Consider the following 24,024-nt stretch of genomic DNA (forward strand, 5'->3'; position numbering starts at 1 on the left):
TTAACCATTTTTCTCTCCACTGCCTGACTTGCTGGAGTTTCTAGCATTTTCTGGTTTTACAAAAGTCCAACCTCTTGAATCGCTTTCCAATTCTCCTTTAAACACAGTGCCTTTCTGTGCAAAACTTTCCATATATTTCTCAAACTTTGTATAAATTGAATATAAAATATAAAATTAACTTTGACTTTTCTTTCATCAACTTATTTCTTTGTTTCCTGGCTATAATTTGCAGAATCTTCTTCGTTGTGCTAAGGTGCCTGAACCCCATTCTACTTCAACTCATGGTGACTGATATTGAGAAGTCATTAGAATACCAGATCTATACTCCATTGCTCTCTGTTGTAATATTCTGTCCTTTTTAAAAATATGTTGTTTTGATACAGATGTTCATGAGAGTTTTATAACATGTAGACTTTACAGATTAAGTAATCTCAGAAATATTTCCGTGTTGTTGGTATTTCTTTTATATAAGGTTTGGAGAAGGCTAGCCAGTGGACAACCTTACTGAGGTTAATTTCCTTCTTTCAACAGCTGCATGCTGCTTCTCCAATTATACTGAACTGCTTGCTGTAAGCCCAGTGACTAACGTAGGTGATACATATTGGGACCGTTGTGGACAACTTAGTCCAAGGTAAACCAACATCTTATTCAATATTTTCAGGAATTTAGAAATAACGGTTGTATTCTTTGAGTAAAAGATGTGTTCAATATACCAAGCTGGAATGTGTTTAACTAAATCAGGTGCAAAATGTCTTTGAGTTCAAACTGGAACATGGAAAACTGTGAAATTGAAATTTTTAAAAATTTGTGTGCTGTTACCAGGATGTGGGTGCTGGATAGGCAAAATGCATTCCTTAAAGTCCTTCATCCATCCCTCATTTGCCTACCCAAAATGTAATGCCTTTTCTGGTCTCAGGACAATAACTTGCACTTACATAGCACCATTCATGTAAAGAGGAGTAAACACCAGAAAGAGGTTTCATCAGAGTGAAAGAAAGAGCCAGATGAAGAATGACCCACTATAAAAGGAGTATAATTATAAGGGAGAAGAGACATGGGATTGAGGAAGGGAATGGTGGGATTTAGTTGGTTCAGACATGGCCATCAATGGTGATATTAAGGGAGAGGAGAAGTCACAAAAGGCTGGTTTGTAAAAGCAGTAAATTATTATATTTTACTTTGAGTTGCTGTTTATCCTCTTGAAATATCAAATGTCACGAAACCATCCATAGAAATGCAGTATTGGTCAAGAAATAATTCTAAGAAGGACAATGATAGGACAGTATCCAAAAAACAACATAAGAAACAGAGGCGAGATTAGGCCATTCACCTTTCACACAAATGAACCATTTAATAAGATCATGAATATACTAGCCCCATATCCTTGGATTCCCTTATTATCCAAAAATCTATTCTTTTGAATATACTCAGAGATTCAGATTACACAGCACATTTGGATAGACAGTGCCAAAGATTAAGACTTCTCTGGGTGATCCTAGTTGTAGGTAACTAGGAAACATCATTCCTGAATCTACCCTGATAAGCTCTCCCATGTTCTAAGGAGATTACTTCCGTTCTTCTAACCTCGAGCCAACCTGCTAAATATCTCAGGAATCGATCTGGTGAATAGGAGCAGGAATAAGCCACTGTGCCTTGCCATTCAATATGATCATGCTTCATCTGCCCATTACTTCATCTCCATTTTGTCCCTGTTCCTCATCCCTTTTAATTCTTTATCATTCAAAAATGTATTTCTTCCACTTGAAATACCTCCAATTATACTTCAAACTATATCTGTGACACTTCTAATGCCCTGCATGGTTTTGACTGTTTCCATTTCTCTTTCCCAACAAACTCTTCTTCTCCATGCACATCTCTATACATCTTCATCCCACATCAGGATGGTCTGAGAGCATACCATTTCTTGCTTGAAGGGAAGCCCAAACAGTTCTTCTCCACCAATCCACGCATTCACCTGGATGAATTTGTTCTCACATTGAGCAGCTTCTTTACTCCACTCTCATCCTCCAGATCAATTGTGTAGATTGGTCTCTTGCTAGTGCCCAAGTTATGTTTGCCTTATCATGGAATATGTGAAAAGTCTTTGTTCCAGTCTCACCTGTGTCCACTCTCTTAACACTTTCTCTGGTACATTGTGGACCTCACTGGTGCCACCTCCTGCCGTCAAGTCAAACTCAACAATTTTATTGCATTTACTACCAATTTCTGCCCTATATTCACACAGTCAATCTCCTGTAATGTGGTGACCAGTACTGCATGCAATATTCCGAAGGAGTTTTGTACAGCTACCACATGACTTTCTGACTTTTATACTCAAGCCCCTGACCAATGAAAGGAAGTATGCCCTGTGCCTTCTTTACCACACGGTCAAGTTCTGTTGCCATCTTCAGAGAGCTGTTAATTTGCAACTCAAGATCCCTCAGTGCATCAATGCTTCTAAGGGTCCTGCCATTTACCGTATACTTCCCTTTTACATTTAACCTCCCAATGTGCAAATCTTCACATTTGTCCAGATTAAATAATTGAATTCTACAGTTTGAAGTATCTTGATTTCTCAATCTTCATTTGACATTCATCTTTAAGATTAGGTTGTTTTTTTTCCTATTGGGACTGAAGGATATGCCCAACTTCTGGAATGTTTTCCTCTTCTGCATTTTACAAATCCCATATTCTTTTTTTATAGTGTTTTTTATCTATGCTCTTCCCTTTCAATTGCTGCCATTTATTCATGAACCAGAGAGAGTCATAGAGCAATGCAGCACAGATAAGAGCCCTTCAGTCCATTTAGTCTATGCTGTCTACATTGTCTCCCGAGCTCGTCCCCATTTTCTGCAATCTGTGCTTATCTCTCCAAGGCCCTCTCCTCCATGTACCTATCCGAATGCTCCTTAAATTATACTATTCTACCTGCCTCAATCATACTCAGCATCCTCTTCATGAAAAGTTGCCCCTCAGGTCCTCATTAAGCTCATTAACCCTAAATCTATATCCCATTGTTTTGGATTGTCCTACCCTGAGGGTAAAGTCTGTTACCATCCACCTTATCTATGCCTCTCATAAATTTAAGCACTTTAATTATGCCATTATTCTCCTATGTTCCAAGGAATAAAGACCTATTGCAACCTTTCACCATGGGCATCCCAGTTTCAATTTATTGGACACATCCACCCTTCCACACCATCCCTGCAGCTCTGCAAGTTCCTTTTTCCTTCTTTTTTTGGTAAAGGGACTCCAACTTGACTCTTGTGGCATGAGTTCCTGAGTATTTCCAGCATTTTATGATTTTTTTATATTTCTGGCATCTGCTGGTTTATTTATTTTTACCCCCAGTTAGTTAGCCTCCAGAAATCTCTGGGGTAGAGCTTTCTAGAGATTCAGTATCCTCTACACGTGTATGTTCCCATGCACCTCTATTTTAAACAACTGTTTCATATGTCCCTCCATTCTGGATTCTTCAATTAGTGAAATCACTATTCTGCCCCACTATTTCATACATTTCAATGCTAGGAATGAGGGGTAACCTTATGGAACCGTTTAAAATTAGGAAAGATGTAGATAAGTTGGGCAGTAACAGATCTCTCCAGGGTAGGGGAGTCCAAAATAGGGGACATAGACTGAGGGTGAGAGGGAAAAGATTTTATAGGGATTTGAGGGGCAACATTTTCACACAGAAGATAGTGAGGCTATGGAATGAGCTGCCAGATGAAGTGAGTAGGCAGGTACAATCGTATAATTTAGGAAGCACATGGAGGGGCAGGGCTTAGAGGGATAACGGCTAAAATTAGATCTCGCTGGATGGGCACTATAGTTGGCCTTGACTTACTGGGCCAAAGGGCTTGTATCTTTGCTCTACTGGATAAATAAAATCACTCCTCATTTTTCCAATCTCCAAAGCAGCAATTACAGATATATCTTTCTTGAAGTAGGGAGGCAAGATTACATGATATCCAGGTGCATTCCATTCAGTATGCTTTGTAATTGAAGTAAATCATCTTTCTGCTTCTTGTTGTTATTGAGATACTAACAATATCTAATGTTGCATTGAAATTAAGCCATATTTCTATGATATCATGGGAAAAGAAAAGATGAAAGTGGGATCAGCCTGTCTTTGCTATGTCAGGGGACAGAAGTGCTATTATTAAAGAGAACGTGTTTGGGAAGCTAAAAGGTCTGGAGGTAGGTAAATCATTTGTACCAAATGGACTCCACCCCAGGGTTCTGAAAGCAGTAGCCAAAGATATTGTGGAGATATGAGTAATGGTGTTTCAAGAATCACTAGATTTTGGAATGATTCCAGAGGACAGGAAAATTGCAAATGTCACTCTACTCTTTAAGAAGGGAGGAAGGCAAAAGACAGCAAATTATAAACCAGTTAGCCTGACTTAAAAGGTTGGCAAAGTGCTGGAGTCCATTTTTAACTATGAGGTCTTGGGATATTGGGAGTCACATGATAAAGTATGCCAAAGTCTGCATAGTTTCCTTAAAGGAAAATCTTGCCTGTTGGAATTCTTTGAGGAAATGACAGGCAGGATAGACAAAGGAAAGCCAAAGTTCAAAGTATGCATACACTATACAGTCTTGAGATTTGTCTTCTTGCAGACAACCACAAAACAAAAAAACACAATAGAACACATTCAAAGAAAAAAAACACATTCAAAGACCATCAAACACCCAAAGTGTGAAAAAAGAACAAATCACGCAAACAATACAAAGTAAGCAATACCCCAAAGGTGAGTCCTCAGCACTGTGCCATTGGCTGCATGCCATAGCTGCAGAGTTAGTTCAGCACTGGTGCCCATGTTAAATTGTACAAATATTTAAACAAAAAGTTTACAAAAAGTACAAGGACCATGAACTGCAGAATCCCTGAAGCAAGTCCACAACTGTGGAGCACATTCATAAGACCAATGGTTGCAGGCAGCAGCCGCTCCCAAACCCAGCAGCATGGGACCCAACACGGCTGCATGTTCCACCCGCCAGCAGTGCGAGAGAGACCAGTCAAACACAGGCAGACGGCGCTGAATATCTGTTCATTTTCCGCTCGTGTCCTTGATAACTTTATCTTGCTTGATGCTTTAATCAGTGTGGAGTAATGGAGCCAACCACGGGTTTGTGTTCCGCCATTAGGAATCAACACAGAATCTCATCTATACCCAATCCCCCAGCAGACTGCAGAAGCACCAGATCGTTCAGTCAGCCCAAAAATATATTCTTAAAAGGGAAATGACAGGCGGCAATTAATCGCAGTTCAGCAGAAGAAGAGTATCCTGAAGTTTTACAAGCTGTCTGCAAGATGTCACTATTGGTCAGTGGTGCCATCTTGCCATTTGTCTATGGATGTTGTTTACTTGGATTTTCATAAGCCCTTTGACAAGGATTTTTGATGGAAGGGGAACAAAACACAGCTGTTATTGCTGAAGGTGCAGCCAGTATTCATCATTCCCCAGCTAGAAGGAGTATCTGGTCACAGTGCCCATGTTCAATCCACATATACCCGTTGTGGATGTCCTCACCTTCCTTGCCTGTTTCATTGAGTGTGCAGAAAACTGCGTGGACATTAAGGATATGTTCGGGATCTAGACAAGCAAATTCCAGATGAAGGTCAAACTGAGGGCAGATTCGAATAGCTCCAACATCCACCCTCCTAAAGTCTTCGCCATCAGAAAGAACTGCGGTGGAGCTAAAGAGACAACGGCGCATAACGGCAACTCCTTTGCTTGCACCTTCAGAAACAGCTCTATTTCTATCTTTAATATCCTTATTTTTCCCTTTCAGGGCTCTTTTGAAGATGCTGACCTGGAGTTACACGCTGACTTCGGTTCTTTGCAGGAATGGGACCCACTCTCGGTGTCTCACGACTAGCTGTTATTCGATATGCCAAGGACACAGCCTAGAAGATTAGCTCGCCTTTGGAGTTCCGGGATTTCATGGCTCTGAAGGCATGCAGACTCGAGATCGGTGCCTCTGCAGGGAATCAGTGTGTCGTAGGAGATGGAAGATCAAAAGCAGCGAGCTGGCCGCTGGCTGTGTGCCCAGAGACCCGAGTTCTTTGGGCACAGAGCTCAGAAAATGTGACACAATGGATTTTTAACATCTTAAATCGGCGAGTTGTTTGTTATGTCTCTCCTCTCGCTGTGAAACGGAGATACCTCTTTTTCCCTTATTAGGGAGAGAGCGAGCTTGTGGTATGTCGAATTACTGGGTGAACGAGTAGTCTTTGGGGTACTGCAAGTCTGTGTCTTTATTGATGCTTTGCTGCATGCTTGAGTGTTCGGTGGGGGTACCGATGCACTTTTTGTGGGTGGGGGAGGGGATCTTTAATTTGCTGCTGCTTACGCGTGGGGGGTTAAAGCTGGGGAGGACTTTGGGATTCTAACATTAACTGTCATCCATCCTTTGGGGCACTCCTCTGTTTTTGTGGATGGTTGCGAAGAAAAAGCATACAGTATACATTTCCTTGACATTAAATGTACCTTTGAAACCTTTGGAAAGCTGGTGAACCCAGGGTATGCCATGACTGGAAAAGGTCTAGCATGTCACCCCCAATGCATTGCAGTGATCTGCAAACAGGAAGGAGAGCAAATGCTGCAAGCTCTGTGGAGAGGTGGGTCACCTCGACAAAGCCTGCCCAAGATACCCCACACATAGGCAACGAGAGAGGGAGCTGGCAATGATAATGCTCAGGCAAACGCCGACGAGCCTACCCATCAGCACAGAGGCCACGGCCAGCACTAAGATACAGACTGTGACCGAAGAAAGGCTGATCACCTTGAGCTCCCAAAGCCCCCACCGGAAAGCCCCTGGCAAGATGAGAAGGAGTCCATGGAGGAGGGGAGGGCAGAGGGGCAAAAAGAGGAATGGCGGCAGGTGAAGAATCTCTGAAGTCACCACCCAAGGGACAACGGGTTGATGGAAATAAAAGGAACGGGGAAAAAAGAGCAGAGCAGCAAACTAATGCCAGCAACCTCTCCTTGTCAGATGATGAAGCGAGGGCGAGAAATTGGTGACACAGGCAGAGGAAGCACCAAACGGGAGAGGAAAAGGCATGAAGGGGAAATATAGATGTACTGCTGACACCGCCCAGCTCAGGGAGACTGGGGCAGCACAGAGGGCATAAGCCCCCAGCTCCAGGAGACTGGGATCAGCATGGTGCCCAGTCATCACTGGCTCTGGGAAACTGGGAGTCGCACAGCGGTCTTTCGGCCCCGCTCTAGGAGAACGGGAGCAGCGCAGGAGCCACCACCTCCCAGCTCCAGCAGTCTGGGAGCGGACCAGTGTCCTGTGCACCCCAGCTCAAAGGTGGAAGGGTATTGGTTGACCAGTGCGGGATGTTAGAGGAGAAGCAGCAACCAACCTTCCCCCAGTCTCACCGCCAGCATCGCCACACCAGTGTGAGGATTATCGTCAGCACCTGACCCCACAAAATGTCCAACAGTTCACCAAGGCATGACAGCTCAGGCTGAGTGACCAGGATAAGAATTGTGCTTCGACAGCTAATCGTGGATTTAAAACTGGCATCTTGGAATATGTGCAGTGTAAAGAGAGCAGTTCCATGTACCATACAGTACCTGGCCAAGGTCAAGGCCAATGTGACTTTCTGACAGGAGTGAGGGTTGTCGTGGTGGCCTATGGTCGGGTGTAATGATTGTCGTACTTCTGGCCTGGGGATTTTGCTAGGGGGAGGCAACTTCTCAATCACTCAAGTTAAAGAGGTGGTTAGGGGCGCCTCCCTGTGGCAGACATAATGTACCACAACAGTCTGCCCCATCTAATTTATGTGTACATCTCACCAAGACAGAGCGAGCAACTGGCTGTCCTTGAGCAGCTCCCATCACTGTTGGCAATGTGCCAGCTGGTCATTCTGGCCGATAATTTCAACTGCATCATCGATACGGCTGGACGATCTGGTAGTGGTGACAGCAGGCTGAACAGCACCTCCAGGTTCCTGATGGAAACGATTAAAATACCCGAGCCTTCACTACCACTGCAGGTGAGCACAGCCACAGCCCACCTGGTGACAATTGGATGGCTCAGCCTGCTCTCAGATCGATGTCCTCTTTGTATCAGAGCCCATCATGGTCAGATCCACCGACATCACGCCACATCTGACCACTGCCTCCTCCAAACCTCCTGTCACCCACGGGAGGACCAGAAGGCAGAGAGGGGGACATGAAAGGTGAACATTTAGCTGCTGACCCCGGAGAACATTAAGGAACTAGAGAGGGAACACGCAGGCTGGAGAACCTTGAAACCTTTATTCCCCTGTTCACTGGTAGGAAGCACCCAAGGAGAACATAAGATGATAAGACCATAAGGCATTGGAGCAGAATTAGGCCATTTGGCCCATTGAATCTGCTACGCCATTTAATCATGGCTGATCCATTTCCCTCTCAACCCCATTCTCCTGCCTTCTCCCCATAAACTTTCATACCCTGACATCAAGAATCTATCATCCGCCTTAAATACACCCAATAACCTGGCCTCCACAGCTGCCTGTGGCTATGAATTTCACAGATTCACCACTCTTTCTTCACCTCCATTCTAAATGGACATCCCCCTATTCTGAGGTTTTGTGCCCTCTAGTCCTAGACTCCCCCTCTAAAGGAAACATCCTCTCCACATTCACTCTATCTAGGCCTTTCAACATTTGATGGGTTTTAATGAGATTTCCCCCCTCATTCTTCTAAATTCCAGCAAGTACAGGCCCAGAGCCATCAAATGCTCCTCAGATGATAGGTCATTCAACCATGGAATCATTTTTGTGAACCTTCTTTGAACCTTCTTCAATGTCAGCACATCCTTTCTTAGATAATGGGCCTAAAACAGCTCACAATACTCCATGAGACCTCACTAGTGCTTTATAAAGCCTCAACGATACATCCTTCAATTTTTGATATTCCAGTCCTCCTGAAATGAATGCTAAAATTGCATTTGCCTTCCTTACCACTGATTCAACTTGCAAGTTAACCTTTAGGGAATCATTGTACAAGGACTCCGAAGTCCCTTTGCACCTCGGATTTTTAAATTTTCTCCCTATTTAGAAAATAGTCTACGCTTTTATTCCTTTCACCAAAACGCATGGCCATACATTTTCCTACACTGTATTCCATCTGTCCCTCTTTGCCCATTCTCCTAATCTGTCTAAGTCCTTCTGCAGCCTCTCTACTTCTTCAACACTACCTGCCCTTCCACCTATCTTTGTATTATCTGCAAACTTGGTCGCAATGTATCAATTCCATCATTCAAATCAGTGACATACAACATCATAAGCAGTTCTTCCAATACCAACCCCTGCAGAACACATTAGTCACTGGCAGCAAAAGAGAAAAGGACCCCTTTATTCACACTCGTTGCCCCCTACCAATCATCCATGCTAATATCTTTCCTCTAATATGATAGGTTCTTGTCTTGCGAAGCAGCCTCATGTGTAGCACCTTGTCAAAGGCCTTTTGAAAATACAAGTACTGTACACAAGATTCACCAATTCTCCTTGGTCTGTCCTGCTTGCAATTTCCTCAAAGAATTTCCACAGATTAATCAGGCAAGGTTTTCCCTTAAAGAAACCCTGCTGACTTTAGCCATTTTATCATGTGCCTCCAAGTACCCCAAAACCTCATCCTTAAAAATCGACTCTAAGATCCTCCCATCCACTGAGATCAGGCTAACAGGCCTATAATTTACTTTCTTCTGCTTCCCTCCCTTTTGAAGAGTGGGGTGACATTTGCTATTTCCAGTCTTCTGGAACCATGTCAGAATCAAGTGATTCTTGAAAATTCATTCCTAATGCCTCCATAATCTCTTCAGGTACCTCTTTCAGAACATTCGTGTGTAGTCCATCTCTAGCTGACTTGCCTTCAGACCTTACAGCTTTCCAAGCATGTTCTCCCTAGTAATAGCAGTTGCACTCACTTCTACCCCGATGCTGTCGGACATACAGCAGAGACTGCTAGTGTCTTCCACAGTGAAGACTGATGGAAAATACTTATTCAGTTTGTCCACCATTTCCTTGTCCCCCATTACTAGCTCTCCAGTGTCATTGTCAAGCAGCCCAATATCTACTCTCACCTCTCTTTTCCTTTTCATATATCTGAAAAAAACTTTTATATCCTCTTTGAACTTATTGGCAAGCTTACCTTCATATTTCATTTTTTCACTCCTTGTGGCTTTTTAGTTGCCTTCTGTTGGTTTCTAAAAGCTTCCCAATCCTCTAACACCCCACAAATTTTTTGTCTATTATATGCCCGAAAGAAGGCAATGGCAAACCACTTCTGTAGAAAAATTTGCCAAGAGCAATCATGGTCATGGGACAATAATCACCTATGTCATATTGACACAGCACAAAGTGATGATGATTATTTGCCCTGTCTTTTGTTTTTATGTTTGCTTTGATTTCCCTTGTCCACCTTGATCGTGTCATAGTGCCTTTAGAATAATTCTTCTTTGAGATGCATCTATCCTTCCAATTGCTCCCAGAAACTCCAGCCACTGCTGCTCTCCCGTCATCCCTGATAGTGTTGTGTTCCAATCAACTTTAGCCAGCTCCTCTCTTGTGCTTCTTTACTTCCTTTTACCCCACTGTAATATTGATACATCTGACTTAAGCTTCACCCTCTTAAACTGCAGGCTGAATTCTATTATTATGATCACTGCCTCTTAAGAGTTCCTTTACCTTAAGCTCTCTAATCAAATCCAGTTCATTGCACTAACACCCAATCCAGAACAGCTGATCCCCTCGTGGGCTTTACAACAAGTTGCTCCAACGAGCCATAAGACCATAAGACATAGGAGCAGAATTAGGCTATTTAGCCCATCGAGCCACCTCACCCTTCAAAACTCCAGTGAGTACAGACCCAGAGCCATCTCACATTCCTGGTATGATAACGCTTTCATTCCTGGAATCATCCTTGTGAACCTCCTCTGGACCCTCTCCAATGCCAGTACATCTCTTCTAAGATAAGGAGGCCAAAACTGTTCACAATACTCAAGGTGAGGCCTCAGCATCACATCCCTGCTCTCGAATTCTAGACATTTTGAAATTAATGCTAACATTGCATTTGTCTTTCTCATCACCAACTCGACCTGCAAGTTAACCTTTAGGGTGTTCTGCACAAGGACTCCCAAGTCCCTTTGCATCTCAGATTTTGGGATTGCATGAAAAAAGATGAGATCTGCTCACATTTCTTCTTCCAGTAGGTTCACGGGGGGGGGGGGTGCGGAACTCCGTGATCCACAGCCTTAAGAAAGTGGACGGCTTAGTAGCATCCTCATGGACAGACATATCGAAGATCTGTAGATTCTTATATGTCAGAAAGGCCACAGACACCACAGCCTCCCAGAACTTCCTGTAGTCTATCATGGAGGTGTTAGATAGCAGGAAGTGAGAGAGTCTGAACCATCCACTAACCCTGGAAGAGCTGACTAGCTCCATCCATTCCTTTGACTCAAATAAAACTCCCAGCAACAACGGCTTACTGACAAAGTTGTACTCGGCTCTCTGGGACTGGATGGGCCCAGACTTGCTGGAAGTGTACAATGCTCTGCTTCAAGACTGCATGACAAAGGGCATCAGTATCCCCATCTACAAGCAGAAGGGGAAAAGAGCTGTCTTCAAGAATTGGAGACTCATTTTGCTCTTCAATATAGACTATAAGATCCTGTTCATGGCCATCGGCAACACGGTCAAGTCTGTTATGAGATAGGTTATCAACAGGACCCAAGCCCGTGCTGTACCGGGCAGGAAGATTTTGGACAGCTTTGTGCTGCTGAGGGACACCATTGCCTCGGTGCAGTATAAGGAGGTGGATGCCTGCCTGGTCAGTTTCGACCAGGAGAAAGCCTTTGACGGGATATCACACATGTACGTGATGGACATAAAATGGGATTTATTGAAGGAATAAAGAATTGGATCCAATTGCTTTACACAGACATCTGAAGTGCAGGCCATATCAAAGGGTGGGAAACAGCCATAAAGTCTGGAGTCAGGCGGGGTGGTCCACTCTCCCCGGATTTGTTTGTGTACTATACAGAACCCTTGCAGAAGCCATCGGGAAAGACGAGAGCATAAGAGGGGTGGCATTGTCAAGCAATGGAAGGACCTAATTGATAACTTCCCTGTACATGGACGATGTCACTGCCTTCTGCTCAGACCTGAAGGCCTGTTCACAGATTGATCAGCATCGACGACCAGTTTGAATTGGCATCGGGCCAGGATTAACCACACGAAGAGTGAGGTCATGATTTTCAGCAACTGGCCCAACCGATCCAGTGTCCCCTGCACCATCATGTCCATTTACGTGAAGGTGCTGGGGATCTGGTTTGGAGGGGCCGAGCCATGCAACAAGAACTAGCTGCAGCGAACTGGGAAGGTAAAGCAGAAATTGGGACTGTGGGGAGGGCGCTCCTCTCAATAACTGGGAAGAACCTGGTCATCGGGTGTGAGGTGCTCTCAGGACTGCAGTACTTGGTGCAGTAGTGGCCCAACACTCACTCCTCCGCCTTGGGAATCAGCTGGTGTTGTGAAGGTTGGGTTTGACCCTGTTGCCATGCAATGTCCCAGTCAGCTGGATGGTGCCCACTGTCTTGTCCTTTGTGGAAAAGTTCTTCTGGACGATCACCTAAGTCCGTCAGGCAGTGGTCAGCACAGAACATCCTGCAGACACTGCAGGAGGATGTGATGGGCACAGTGAGGTGGTTCCCCAAGCAGACTGTCCAGGCCCTGGCAGAATCCCTCATCACCAGGCCCCACCAACAGACACCAAGACCTTGCCTGGCTGTTGATGAGAGTTAGATCCTCCCTGCATGCCCGAAGCATCACTCCCACAACACACTACCAGCAGGATGACTGTAGTGGGGAAGAAACAATGGCTCACCTCTTTGTGGACTGTGGGTTTGTAAAGAGGGTCTGGAGAAAACAGAAAGACCTGTTCGCATGTCATCCTGTGCAGTAGTGTGATGTAGGACTCTCTGATCTCCAGGCTGTTACCAGGGACACACACAGAGACAAACATCAGGTGCTGCTGGCAGATCATCAGCTTGGTATAAGACACCCTATGGTTCTGCCCGAACTTGTTGGTCTGACAGCACATTGAAATGTCTGGAGGAATGCTGCCAACTGGCACATTTCAGGCTGCAGGAGTACATGCTGAGGGACGCACTGAAGCTTAGAGCAGCCACTGAAAGGGCTTGGAAGGAAAGGACCATGGAGTAGAGTTCTTCTCCTACTGCAGAGGGAGGTGCGAGGTGGGGGGGTGAAGCCCCTCAATTATTGAAGCAGTTAGTGTACCACCCCAGAGTGCCACATGAGAGGCAACAGTGCTATTAATATATATAAATGTAATTGAACAGCAGGGAAAGCATTGACTACGTATGTAAAGAATGAAAAGGCATTGAATGGTTTATTCTAGTAAATTTTTTTATTATGAAAGTATATTTGATGGCTCTGAACCTAGAAAAAATGAGTGGAAATTTCATTGAAACCTATGGAATATTGAAAAGCTCAGAAGGAGAGGATGTTTCCTTTTGTGGGGGACTCTAGGGCCAGAGGCATAGCCTCAAAATACAAGAACAGAGATGAAAAGGAGCTTCTTTAGCCAGTATCTATGAAATTTATTGCCACCGAACCCAATTCGTTGGGTATACTTAAAGTGGAGGTTCTTGATTAGTAAGGGTGTCAAAGGTTGTAGGGGGAGAGGGTAATAAATCAGCCAGATGGAATGGCAGAGCAGACTCAATGGATTGAATGGTCCAACTCTGCTCCCATGTCCTCTGGTCTTAAAATGTTATAAAAATATGTTTAAATACCAAATCATTGTTTCCTATTTCTGGTTATGTCACAATGTTGTTATTCATTACTCCAGATGCGAAGAGTACATGAAAAAAGTAGATTGTTTTTACTATTGCTCACCCCTTGCCTTCAACTGGATCAATCCCAATAACTCGTATTCAATTCTTCATGTCCCAGTCTGCAAGAGCTTTTGTGATGACTGGTAAGTTTATTTTTCTGTTTAAACTCAACTTTGCCTTGGAGGAATTCTAATTTTCATCAAATATTGTCTTTTTTCTCTGTTCAGACTTAAAATAAGGTTTCAAACATTTATCAGTATATATTTCACCATCATATATTTACTACTACTTACCGCCTGTTATGCTGCTAGTCCTCCATCTCTGGCGGTGTTTTGGCAGGGTTTTGGCCTGAAATATCGGCTATACTCTTTTCCTAGATGCTGCCTGGAGTTCCTCGAGCACTTAGTGTGCGTTGCTGAAAGATCATATTATGTGGCTTGATCAAAATGAGTGAGGGAGTCTGTGAGTAATACAGTTTTTAAAATGTTTCATCTGGTATCTATCTCTTGTGATGTTTGAATTGAGTGATGTTCACAGTTTTGAAGGCGATATCAAACACGTGGCTACAGTACATAATGCAAGCACAAATCTCTCTGTGCTGTAATGCACCTCAAATCCAATCTCAGAAAGCCACTAATTCATCACCTGGCTCAGCCATTATATTAACCAAGTTGGGGTTTGTCGTTTAATGAATTTTCCTGATATCCAGGTTCTAATCAGGAATTATCATGAAAGAAAGCAGTGTGAATAGTGAATGTCATAGAGCACTAATAGAGTCATAGAGCACTACAGCACTGAAACAGCCCCTTCAGCCTAAGTAGTCCACGCCAAACCTTTAATCTGCCTACTCCCATCAAACTGCATCCAAATCAGAGCCCTCCCATTCATGTACCTCTCCGATATTCTCTTAAATGTTGAAGTCAAACCTGCATCCCCCACTTTTGCTGGCAGCTCATTCCACACTCGCACAACCCTGTGAGTGAAGAAGTTCTTCCTCACGTACCCCTTAAACATTTCACCTTTCACCCTTAACCCATGACCACTAGTTCTAGTCTTACCCAATCTCAGTGGAAAAAGCCTGCTTATATTTACCCTATCTATGCTCCTCATAATTTTGTATATCTCTATCAAATCTCCTCTCAATCTTCTAAATTCTAGGGAATAAAATTCTAACCTATTCAGCCTTTCCCTATAACTCAGGTCCTCAAGTCCCAGCAACATCCTGGTAAATTTTCTCTGCACTCTTTCAATCTTATTTACATCTTTTCTGTTAGTAAGTGACCAAAACTGGACACAGTACTCTGAATTAGGCCTCACCATCTTCTTATACAATTTCAACATAACATCCCAACTCTTGTACTCAATACTTTTACTTACGAAGCCCAATGTGCCAAAAGCTTTTTTATGACCCAATCTACCTGTGATGCCACTTTCAAAGAACTATGGAACTGTATTCCCAGATCCCTCGGCTCTACCTCACTCCTGAATGCCTTCCCGCTCACCGTGTAAGAACTCCCAGAGTGCAGCGCCTCACACGTGTCTGCATTTAATTTCATCTGCCATTTTTCAGCCCATTTCACCAGCTGGTCCAGATCCTGCTGCAAGCTTTGATTGTCTTCCTCACTGTCCACTACATCCCCAATCTTGGTGTCATCTACAAATTTGCTGATCCAGGAAACTACATCATCATCCAGATCATTGATATAGACGACAAACAATGGACCCAACACTGATCCTTACAGCACACCACCAGTCCAGGCCTCCAGTCAGACAGGCAACCATCTACAACCACTCTCTGGCTTCTTCCACAAAGTCAATGTCTAATCCAATTTACTACCTCATCTTGAATGCCGAGCAACTGAACCTTTTTGATCAACCTCCCATGCAGGACCTGGTCAAAGCCCTTGCTATAATCCATATAGACAACATCCATTGCCTTGCCTTCATTGACTTTCCAGACCTGGCATAGATGTAGCATCTTTCATAAGATCAGGGCAAACCAAAATGCTTCACAACTAATGAAGTGGCAATTAAATATCTATAATTGATGTTATAGTTTTGGAAAGGCAGCTGCAAATCTATTTTAAGGCCGGTCCAAAAAACAGCAAGATCATTATCTAAGGGATTCTGATTGAGAAATACCTTTGGGCAAAAAATATGGTAATTAATCCTTGCCTGAAAGACCAGATATCATTCAAAAGAGAGAACATTTGTCCGTGTCCTGCTCCCTCAGTATTAAACTGCAGTGTGTGCTATTTTTTTGTGTGCGTTCAAGTCTCGGCAGTGAGACTTCTGACTCAGTCATGGCTATTCCTGTGAGACAACTGAAGCTTCTATTTCACTGCTTGGCAGTTCTTTTAGTGTCACACATTCTCAACTGCAGAAGCAGCCTCAAAAGACCTTCCCCTCTACATCCACCTTTACAATCATATGTTTCCTTTTAGTCTCAAAACATCATTTTCCAAGTGCCACAAAAAAATCTGGAAGGCCATTCTGTATGACACCATGAATGTACAGAAATTCTTGCAGAAAAGTAGAAATGAAAATTCATCTGGAGTGATATTGTTGCTCCAGCATTTTATCCAGGTCCCAAGGATAAATTAGAGCAGATAGACAATAGTCATATTGCACAGAAGGCAGTTTCTTTGTCCCAACGCGCCCAAGCCAGTCATCAGGTTTTCTCTGCTAATCCCATTTTCCAGCATCAACTCATAGGCATCAATGCCATGGTGTTTCAAGTGCTCATCTGAATACTTGCAAAAATGCTGCTCCGGGGAGGAGGTTCTTGTGGATAAGGAATATTCTCATTTGGTGGATATCACCAATAGGATGAAAGTCAGCTGATCAATGACAGTGGTTACTAAGAGAGAAAGTCGTCCATTTCAGAACATCCCAAAGCACTTAACAATCAACATATTGTTTATGAACTGTAATTACCATTGTTATGCAGGCTTGCACAATAAGCCCCCAGAACAAAGGAATAATAACTAAATGGCATGCTTTTGAAATCTTGATGTACAAACGTATGTTTACATATTAGCAGGATAAATCATGGGGCCTTGTTTCTCCACTTGATAAAGCAGGTAGGACCCACTTCCACATCTAATCTAGGAAACTGCACTGGGGTATCAAAGTTAATTTTTGTTCTTACCTTAGGGTAGTATAGGAACATGAGGCATCCAACAGACAAAAACACTTCAATCTGCTCATACACAGGAATTCTGCAGATGCTGGAAATTCAAGCAACACACATCAAAGTTGCTGGTGAACGCAGGAGGCCAGGCAGCATCTCTAGGAAGAGGTGCAGTCGACGTTTCAGGCCGAGACCCTTCGTCAGGACTAACTGAAGGAAGTGTGAGTAAAAGATTTCCAATCTGCTCATGCTGCAATGATCAAATATTTATATTTCAACAGGTATGCAGCTTGTAGGAATGATCGGACCTGTGTGAGAAACTGGCTCACTGATTGGGAATGGAACGATCAAGGAAATCACTGCAGAAATGAATGTGTTCCCTACCATGAGGTAAGAATAGTAGCATTATATAAATATGACCATTAGTAGTTTTTGGAGATAAATACAAATATACTTCAAAGGGGTAGAACTTGAATTGATTAATTATATTCATTGTTAGGCAGTACTCTTAGTTTGAAAATTTAAAAATTGTTCACACTGAAATTATGAACTAAAAAGCTAAAATGCTGGAAACTCAAGGTTAGGCAACAACTATGGACAGAGAAAGAGTCTTAACATTTCAGGTCAAGAATCATTTATCACAACCTTCTGTAACTCTTTCCAACTAAAAGTCTGCAGATTCTGGGTCAAGTGAAATATTGAAGATTGTGCTATTATTGTTAAATAATGGTGTCAGGGCATATGGACCAAAGATAGATAAATGGAGTTAATGTGTAGAGCAATCACATTATTCTATTTGTTGCAGAAACCACTCAATTTTTATTTCCTTTCACCTATAGTTCAAAAATTGGGGAGCGATCAACTTTATTCTGTTCAGCAAGGAAAGCTTCAAGAGGAAAGGTTGTACATGTCCTTCTTTGTGATGGAGATACATTTGTAGATAGATAGATATGTCATCGATCCCAAAGGAAATTACAGTGTCACAGTACAAGTTCACAGATAAACAATATTAGAAGATTAGTAAGAAGAATAAATAAAAAATAAGTTATCTTGAATAGTCTAACAGGAGGGGATCATCACTTCCCTGGTTAGAGGTTGACTCATTATAGAGCCTATTAGAATGACCTCATATAGCGCTCTTCGGAGCAGCGCAGCTGTCTTAGTCTATTACTGGAAGTGCTCTTCTGAACAGCCAAGGTGGCATGCAGAGGGAGAGGAATATTGTCCAGAATTGCCAGGATTTTCCATAGGGCCTTTTGTTCTATCACAGCCTCCAGTGTGTCCAGTTTGACTCCAATTACAGAGCCAGCCTTTCTAATCAGTTTATTGAGCCTGTTGGCATCACCTGCGTTGATGCCATAGCCCCAGCACACTACCAATTAGAAGACTGTACTGGTGACAACAGACTGGAGAACATGCGTTAAGGTGCTGCTGCAATGGCCCAGGTGGGTAACTATAGTGCATTTTGTAAATGGTGCACAACTTCCAATAGTTTTGGAAGAAATATTGCCTCATGTGGTCTCACCCTCCTGCCTTGGGCTTCGTAAATGGTCAAACAGCACTTATAGCATAGGAAGATGTGTTATCCATCTCAAAATACTCAGCCATTGACATACTGTTGTAGCCTTTGTATTAATGTGGCTGGCCGGATGTTTTTCATCAGTAGTGACCCTGAAGAATTTGGTGGCGTGTCTCAGAAATAAGGATGTAGTCAAACAGACTCTCTCTGTTTGGAGACGGACATTAACGGTACTTCTGTTGTACATGCCACATACTGACCGATGCCTGGATGTTTTGTAGGACTTGCTATACACAATCATCGATTATTCCTTTTTTGAGATGTGAATGGTATTAAATATTATACAGTCTTTAGCAAACATCCTCACTTCTGACCTTATCATAGAAGGAAGGTTATCAATAAAGCAACTGAAGAAGTTTCAGTTATGACATTGCCTTGCAGTTCCATAACTGACTTCAATTGACCACAACCACTTCCATTCAGTAACTCATCACCTTATTTGCTGCCACACTTGATCAAATACTGCCTTTATGTCAATGCGAATCATCTCACCTTACATCCAGAATTTAGTTCTCCCATCCATGCTTTGGCTATGGTTGTGATGTTATCAGCAGATGATGAGACCCTGAAGAAACAGAATATACGTAGGTGACCCTCATCAGTCTTGATGAGATGCCTTGAGAACTTATACTTGATAGCACTGGTGACACAATCTCGAGTCATTTTGCTGATTATTTTTGTAAACTTTTTGAGTGGCATTTAGCCAAAAATTGACTTGCCCTCCATTCTGGGGATTTGATTCTTCTGGGAATTTTTCCAGGCTATCTGCTGGAGACTGTTGTTACAAAATGCACTGAAACAACTTGCTTGATCTGTTCTTTTTTCTTCTGATAAGATTGCGGCTTGCTCATTCGCAGCAACCACTCCGGGTCCAATCAAAAATGTATTTGTTTGTCTTGAATGTCTTTTTTATGATTGTAAACTACTGCTGGATACTAAGAACATCAAGTACTACAAAACTATCCCATCAGCAAGTTGCTTGATAGTATGGAGCTGGACTTATGCCGTACTGTTGTTATGTTGTTGCCTGGGCTTGTTGCATACCGTTGTGCTGAGGTGATACACAATCTAACAAACTGAGTGAGTGGTTATCTTGTGCATTTTTATTGTGATCACAAGACCTTGTTGGACTTTGGTAACATAGAATACTGCAAGTCCAGTTCATTGGTTCATTGGCAACACTGACGGTGAGGGAGCTGCAGTGCCTCAGTTGTGGCCAAGACTAGGCGGAAGCTGCCATGTCACCTATTGCAACCGCCCAGAGGAGGAGAGCCAAGGCGGGGTGGGGAGAGTGGGGACCTCTGTGGGGTGGACTGGAACTGATACGGGGTTGGGGTTGGCCCCAGCCATCAGTGTTGCTGTCTGGTATTCTCTCAGTGTTGCTCTCCAGTGTTCCGTCAGTGCTGGTCTCAGAGGAAGAACATGCTGGACCAGGGCAATCTAGTCATGCCACTCAGGGACTTGGGCTATATTATTTTTCTTTCTCTGTGACTACATGTTTTTCTGAAATTGTAACTATATAATCTATTTGTTATGTAAGACCATAAGACAGAGGAACAGAATTAGGCCACCTGGCCCATCGAGTCTGCTCCGCCATTCAATCATGGCTGATTATTTTTTCTATCTCCTCCTCAACCCGTTACCGGCCTTCTCCCCGTAACCTTCGATGCCATGTCCAATCAAGAACTTATCAATCTCTGCCTGAAATACACCCAAAGACCTGGCCTCCACAGCTGCATGTGACAACAAATTCCACAAATTCACCACCCTTTGGCTAAAGAAATTTCTCCACATCTCTGTTTTGAAAGGGCACCCCTCTATCCTGAGGCTGTGCCCTCTTGTCCTAGACTCTCCTTCCATGGGAAATATCCCTTCCACATCTACTCTGTCTGGGCCTTTCAACATTCGAAAGGTTTCAATGAGCTACCCCTCATCCTTCTGAATTCCGGTGAGTACAGACCCAGAGCCATTAAACATTCCTCATATAATAACCCATTCATTCCTGGAATCATCCTTGTGAACCTCCTCTGGACCCTCTCCAATGCCAGCACATCTTTTCTAAGTTGAGGGGCCCAAAACTGTTCAAAATACTCAAGCTGCAGCCTCACAAGTGCCTTATAAATCCTCAGCATCACATCCCTGCTCTTGTATTCTAGACCTCTTAATATGAATGCCAACAGGGCATTTCCCTTCCTCACCACCAACTCAACCTGCAAGTTAACCTTTAGGGTGTATGTAGTGTGCTCTTTGCTGTTGGCTGTGTGTTTTGCATCCTGGTCCCAAAGGAATGCTGTTTCTTTTGGCCATGTGCATGTGTAGCTGAATGATAATTAAATTTGAACTTGAACTTTAGCTGGTGTTGGAGTGTCTTTGATGTATCTAGTGCATCTTGATTTCATGTCAAATTAATCAATATGGCTGAACACAGGCTTCTGTGATGACAAAGATCACAGGAAGAAGCCGAGACTGATTCGCCAGTCGGTACTTCTGACTGAATATGATTGCAAGTGCTTTAGCTTTGTCTCCAGAAATCACACCTGGACATTCTACCCCATTCACGCAAGGTGTAACGCAAGTGCAGCTCTTTCATGCACGGTACTCTGTTGTCATGGGGTCACTTGCCTCTGTAAATCACATTACACACACAAAATGCTGGAGGAACTCAATGGGCCAGGCAGCATCTATGGAAGAAAGTACAGTTGACGTTTCAGGCCAAGACCCTTCGGCAGGCTGTTTTTGCTGCTCAGCAAACATTCAGCCCTGAGTTACATTTTCACCCAGTTGGCATTTCACTTTGAGATAATCCAGAAAGTAAAAAAAAACACTGCACGAGAAAGTAGGTACAGCAGCCTCAGAACTCACACCATCAGGTTCAGCAACAGTTATTCCCCCTCAACCAACAGGCTCTTGAACAACAGGGGATAACAAATAAACTCTTTTTGGGCTTCAAGCCAGGTACAGGTATCAATTATAACTGACGTTTCAATGATATCAATTTATCTGCACTGTAGATAAAATTGTAGATGCTTGTTCACTGGATGTATGCTTAAGAGGCATTTTGTTAGTGTGCACCATGTGTTTTCTTCCGAAATTACTAATTGTAGTTAAAGTGGTGTTCCTGTAAGTACAAGGCTAAGCAACAGCTTCCATTGGAAAATACTGTTTTAAATGAAATTATCTGGCTACTCCTAACCCACGTAAATTTCTATTTTTCCCTACCAATTCTGCTTAGACTTATCGATTAGAACCAAAATTTTGATGACAAACTCTGCCATCTTCTTCAGGGATAATGGCTGGGTATGTCTAGTCCAGTGGTATTTATACCCCAGGATTCTGTCCCTCCTGATAGGTTAGTCTCAACCAATCAGGTTTCCACTCTATCACATTGTTTACAATCAACTTCCAGTTCTTACTCAGAGTGAGACTTTCATTGTTATTAAAACCTTTTCCTGTAGTTTTATTTCAATGGCTCCTTTCACCAGGTGGTCCCAAAAGCCTTTGGTGTGTCACAGTAGTTTTGTGCCATTGAAATCGGGACTGTTCACCTGCCAGCCCTCTCATCTCCTAGTGACTGGGAGTACATTGACATGTCCACCACTACCCAAGGTGAACTCATTTCATGAAGGAACACTGTGAAGCAGATCAAGAAATACAACAAACTATCCAAACAAAATGCAGCCACCCTACCATTGGACCCAGAAAGGATTGTCATCAATCAAAACGGGCAAAGCATTCACAAGGCGACTAGATTGGTCCTCGCCAAGGGGCTAAAATTCTCTCTGGTCCCCAGAGTTATACCTTAATGGGACTACATTGGCGGAGTAGAGCAAGCAATTCGAAAACTACTACCAGATACCATGGAGGAGGTAAGGATAGAGGTCTGTATGGCCAGAAAAAGAGCCGTTTCGCCAAAACTGAACATTACATTCTAGGCACTATGGCAAAACCAGCCATCATGATTTTACCAGCGGACAAAGAAAATGCAATGGTCCTGAGGTCCTCTGAGGAGTATCACGGGAAAATCCAATAGGTTCTGGACAATCCCACCTACAGAGTTCTATAGCAGGATCCCACGGATTCAACTGTCAGGATGACCTGTACTTCACTGAAGAAATATGCAAGCCACTTCTGCTTCAGGTGCTGGCACCACCAAGACTTTGGACATTATAGTCAGTTTCAACGTGGTGTCCTTGTTCACAAGGGTTCCCATCAAGGACAGCTTGGTTCTCCTGTGGTCAAGGTTTGATAAGGGCACTATTGACCTTTTTGAATACACCCTTGCATCGATGTACTTCCTCTATAAGAGGAACTATGATGAACAAATGGACGCAGTGGCCATGGGGTCACTTGTCATCGGCGTTTGCTAATTTCAACATGGAGGACTTTGAGAAGAAGGCTCCAAGTTCATTGCCTTTAAGCCTCAAATGCTTCTTCAGACATCTTCACAGTGTGACCTCATGGACTCCAGGCACGACATTCCTACAGAATAGCTACAAAGTGAAGGAAATCACCTTAAAAGAGCTGACAGAAAAACCAGGAAACCTAACAACTATTTCTACTGTTTCTAGAAGGATCATGAGGATCCTGAAGAAATACCAGATTAATACCATCCACAAACCTGTAAGGAAGCTCAAATCACAGCTTATGTGGGTCAAAGATGACCTGGGACTCAGGTCGGCTGGTGTTTACAGGATACCCTGTGAATGCGGAGCAGCGTATATCGGCCAGACGGGACGCATGGTGCAAACCTGCATTAAGGAGCATCGGAGGTGTATCCATTTTGGTTACCCAGAGAAATCAGCGATGGCCATAGGATTGACTTTGATGACACAAAACTACTGTGCCACACCAATGGCCTTTGGAACCGCCTGGTAAAGGAAGCCATTGAAATAAAACTAGAGGAACAGAATTTTTAACAAAGGCGAAGTTCTCACTCTAAGTAACAATTGGAATTTGATTGTAAACAAGGTGAGAAAGTAGAAACCTGACTAGATGAGGACTAACCTATCAGGAAGGACGGACTAAATACCACCGGATAGACATCCCTAGGCATCATCCCTGAAGAAGGTGGCAGAGTTCGTCATAGACATGTTGATTATAATCGATAATTGTACCCAGCTGGAAGTCTGAGAAGAGTTCATTCGTCATATACGCCGGGAAAGCACTAGATTCTTTTTCAAAGGGGATAATTTCACTCAACTTCACTTGCCCTATCATTGAAATGTGCCCACAACCTATGGACTCACTTTCAAAGACTCTTCACTTCATGTCCTCGATATTATTATTATTTCTTCCTTTTTGTACTTGCACACTGGTTGAATGCCCAAGTTGGTTGGGTCTTTCATTGATTCTGTTATGGTTATTCTTTGGATTTAACAAGAAAATGAATCTCAGGGTTGTTTTTGGTGACATTCATGTACTTTGATAATAAATCTACTTTATACCCTTG

General features: G+C 43.2%; 1 protein-coding gene across 2 annotated transcripts in view; it reads left to right on the top strand.

Annotated features, from left to right (window-relative positions):
- The window catches only part of LOC134354917 (riboflavin-binding protein-like), a 35,988-nt gene that overhangs the window by 5,788 nt on the left and 6,176 nt on the right, over positions 1 to 24,024 (top strand). For both annotated transcript variants that reach the window (XM_063064399.1, XM_063064398.1), the window contains exons 3-5: positions 532 to 631; positions 13,878 to 14,006; positions 17,278 to 17,386. In XM_063064399.1, coding sequence (XP_062920469.1) covers positions 532 to 631; positions 13,878 to 14,006; positions 17,278 to 17,386 — 338 coding nt within the window. The remainder of the gene's footprint in view (positions 1 to 531; positions 632 to 13,877; positions 14,007 to 17,277; positions 17,387 to 24,024) is intronic.

The sequence above is a fragment of the Mobula hypostoma genome, chromosome 12 (genome assembly GCF_963921235.1).
Source record: "Mobula hypostoma chromosome 12, sMobHyp1.1, whole genome shotgun sequence".
NCBI lineage: Eukaryota > Metazoa > Chordata > Chondrichthyes > Myliobatiformes > Myliobatidae > Mobula > Mobula hypostoma.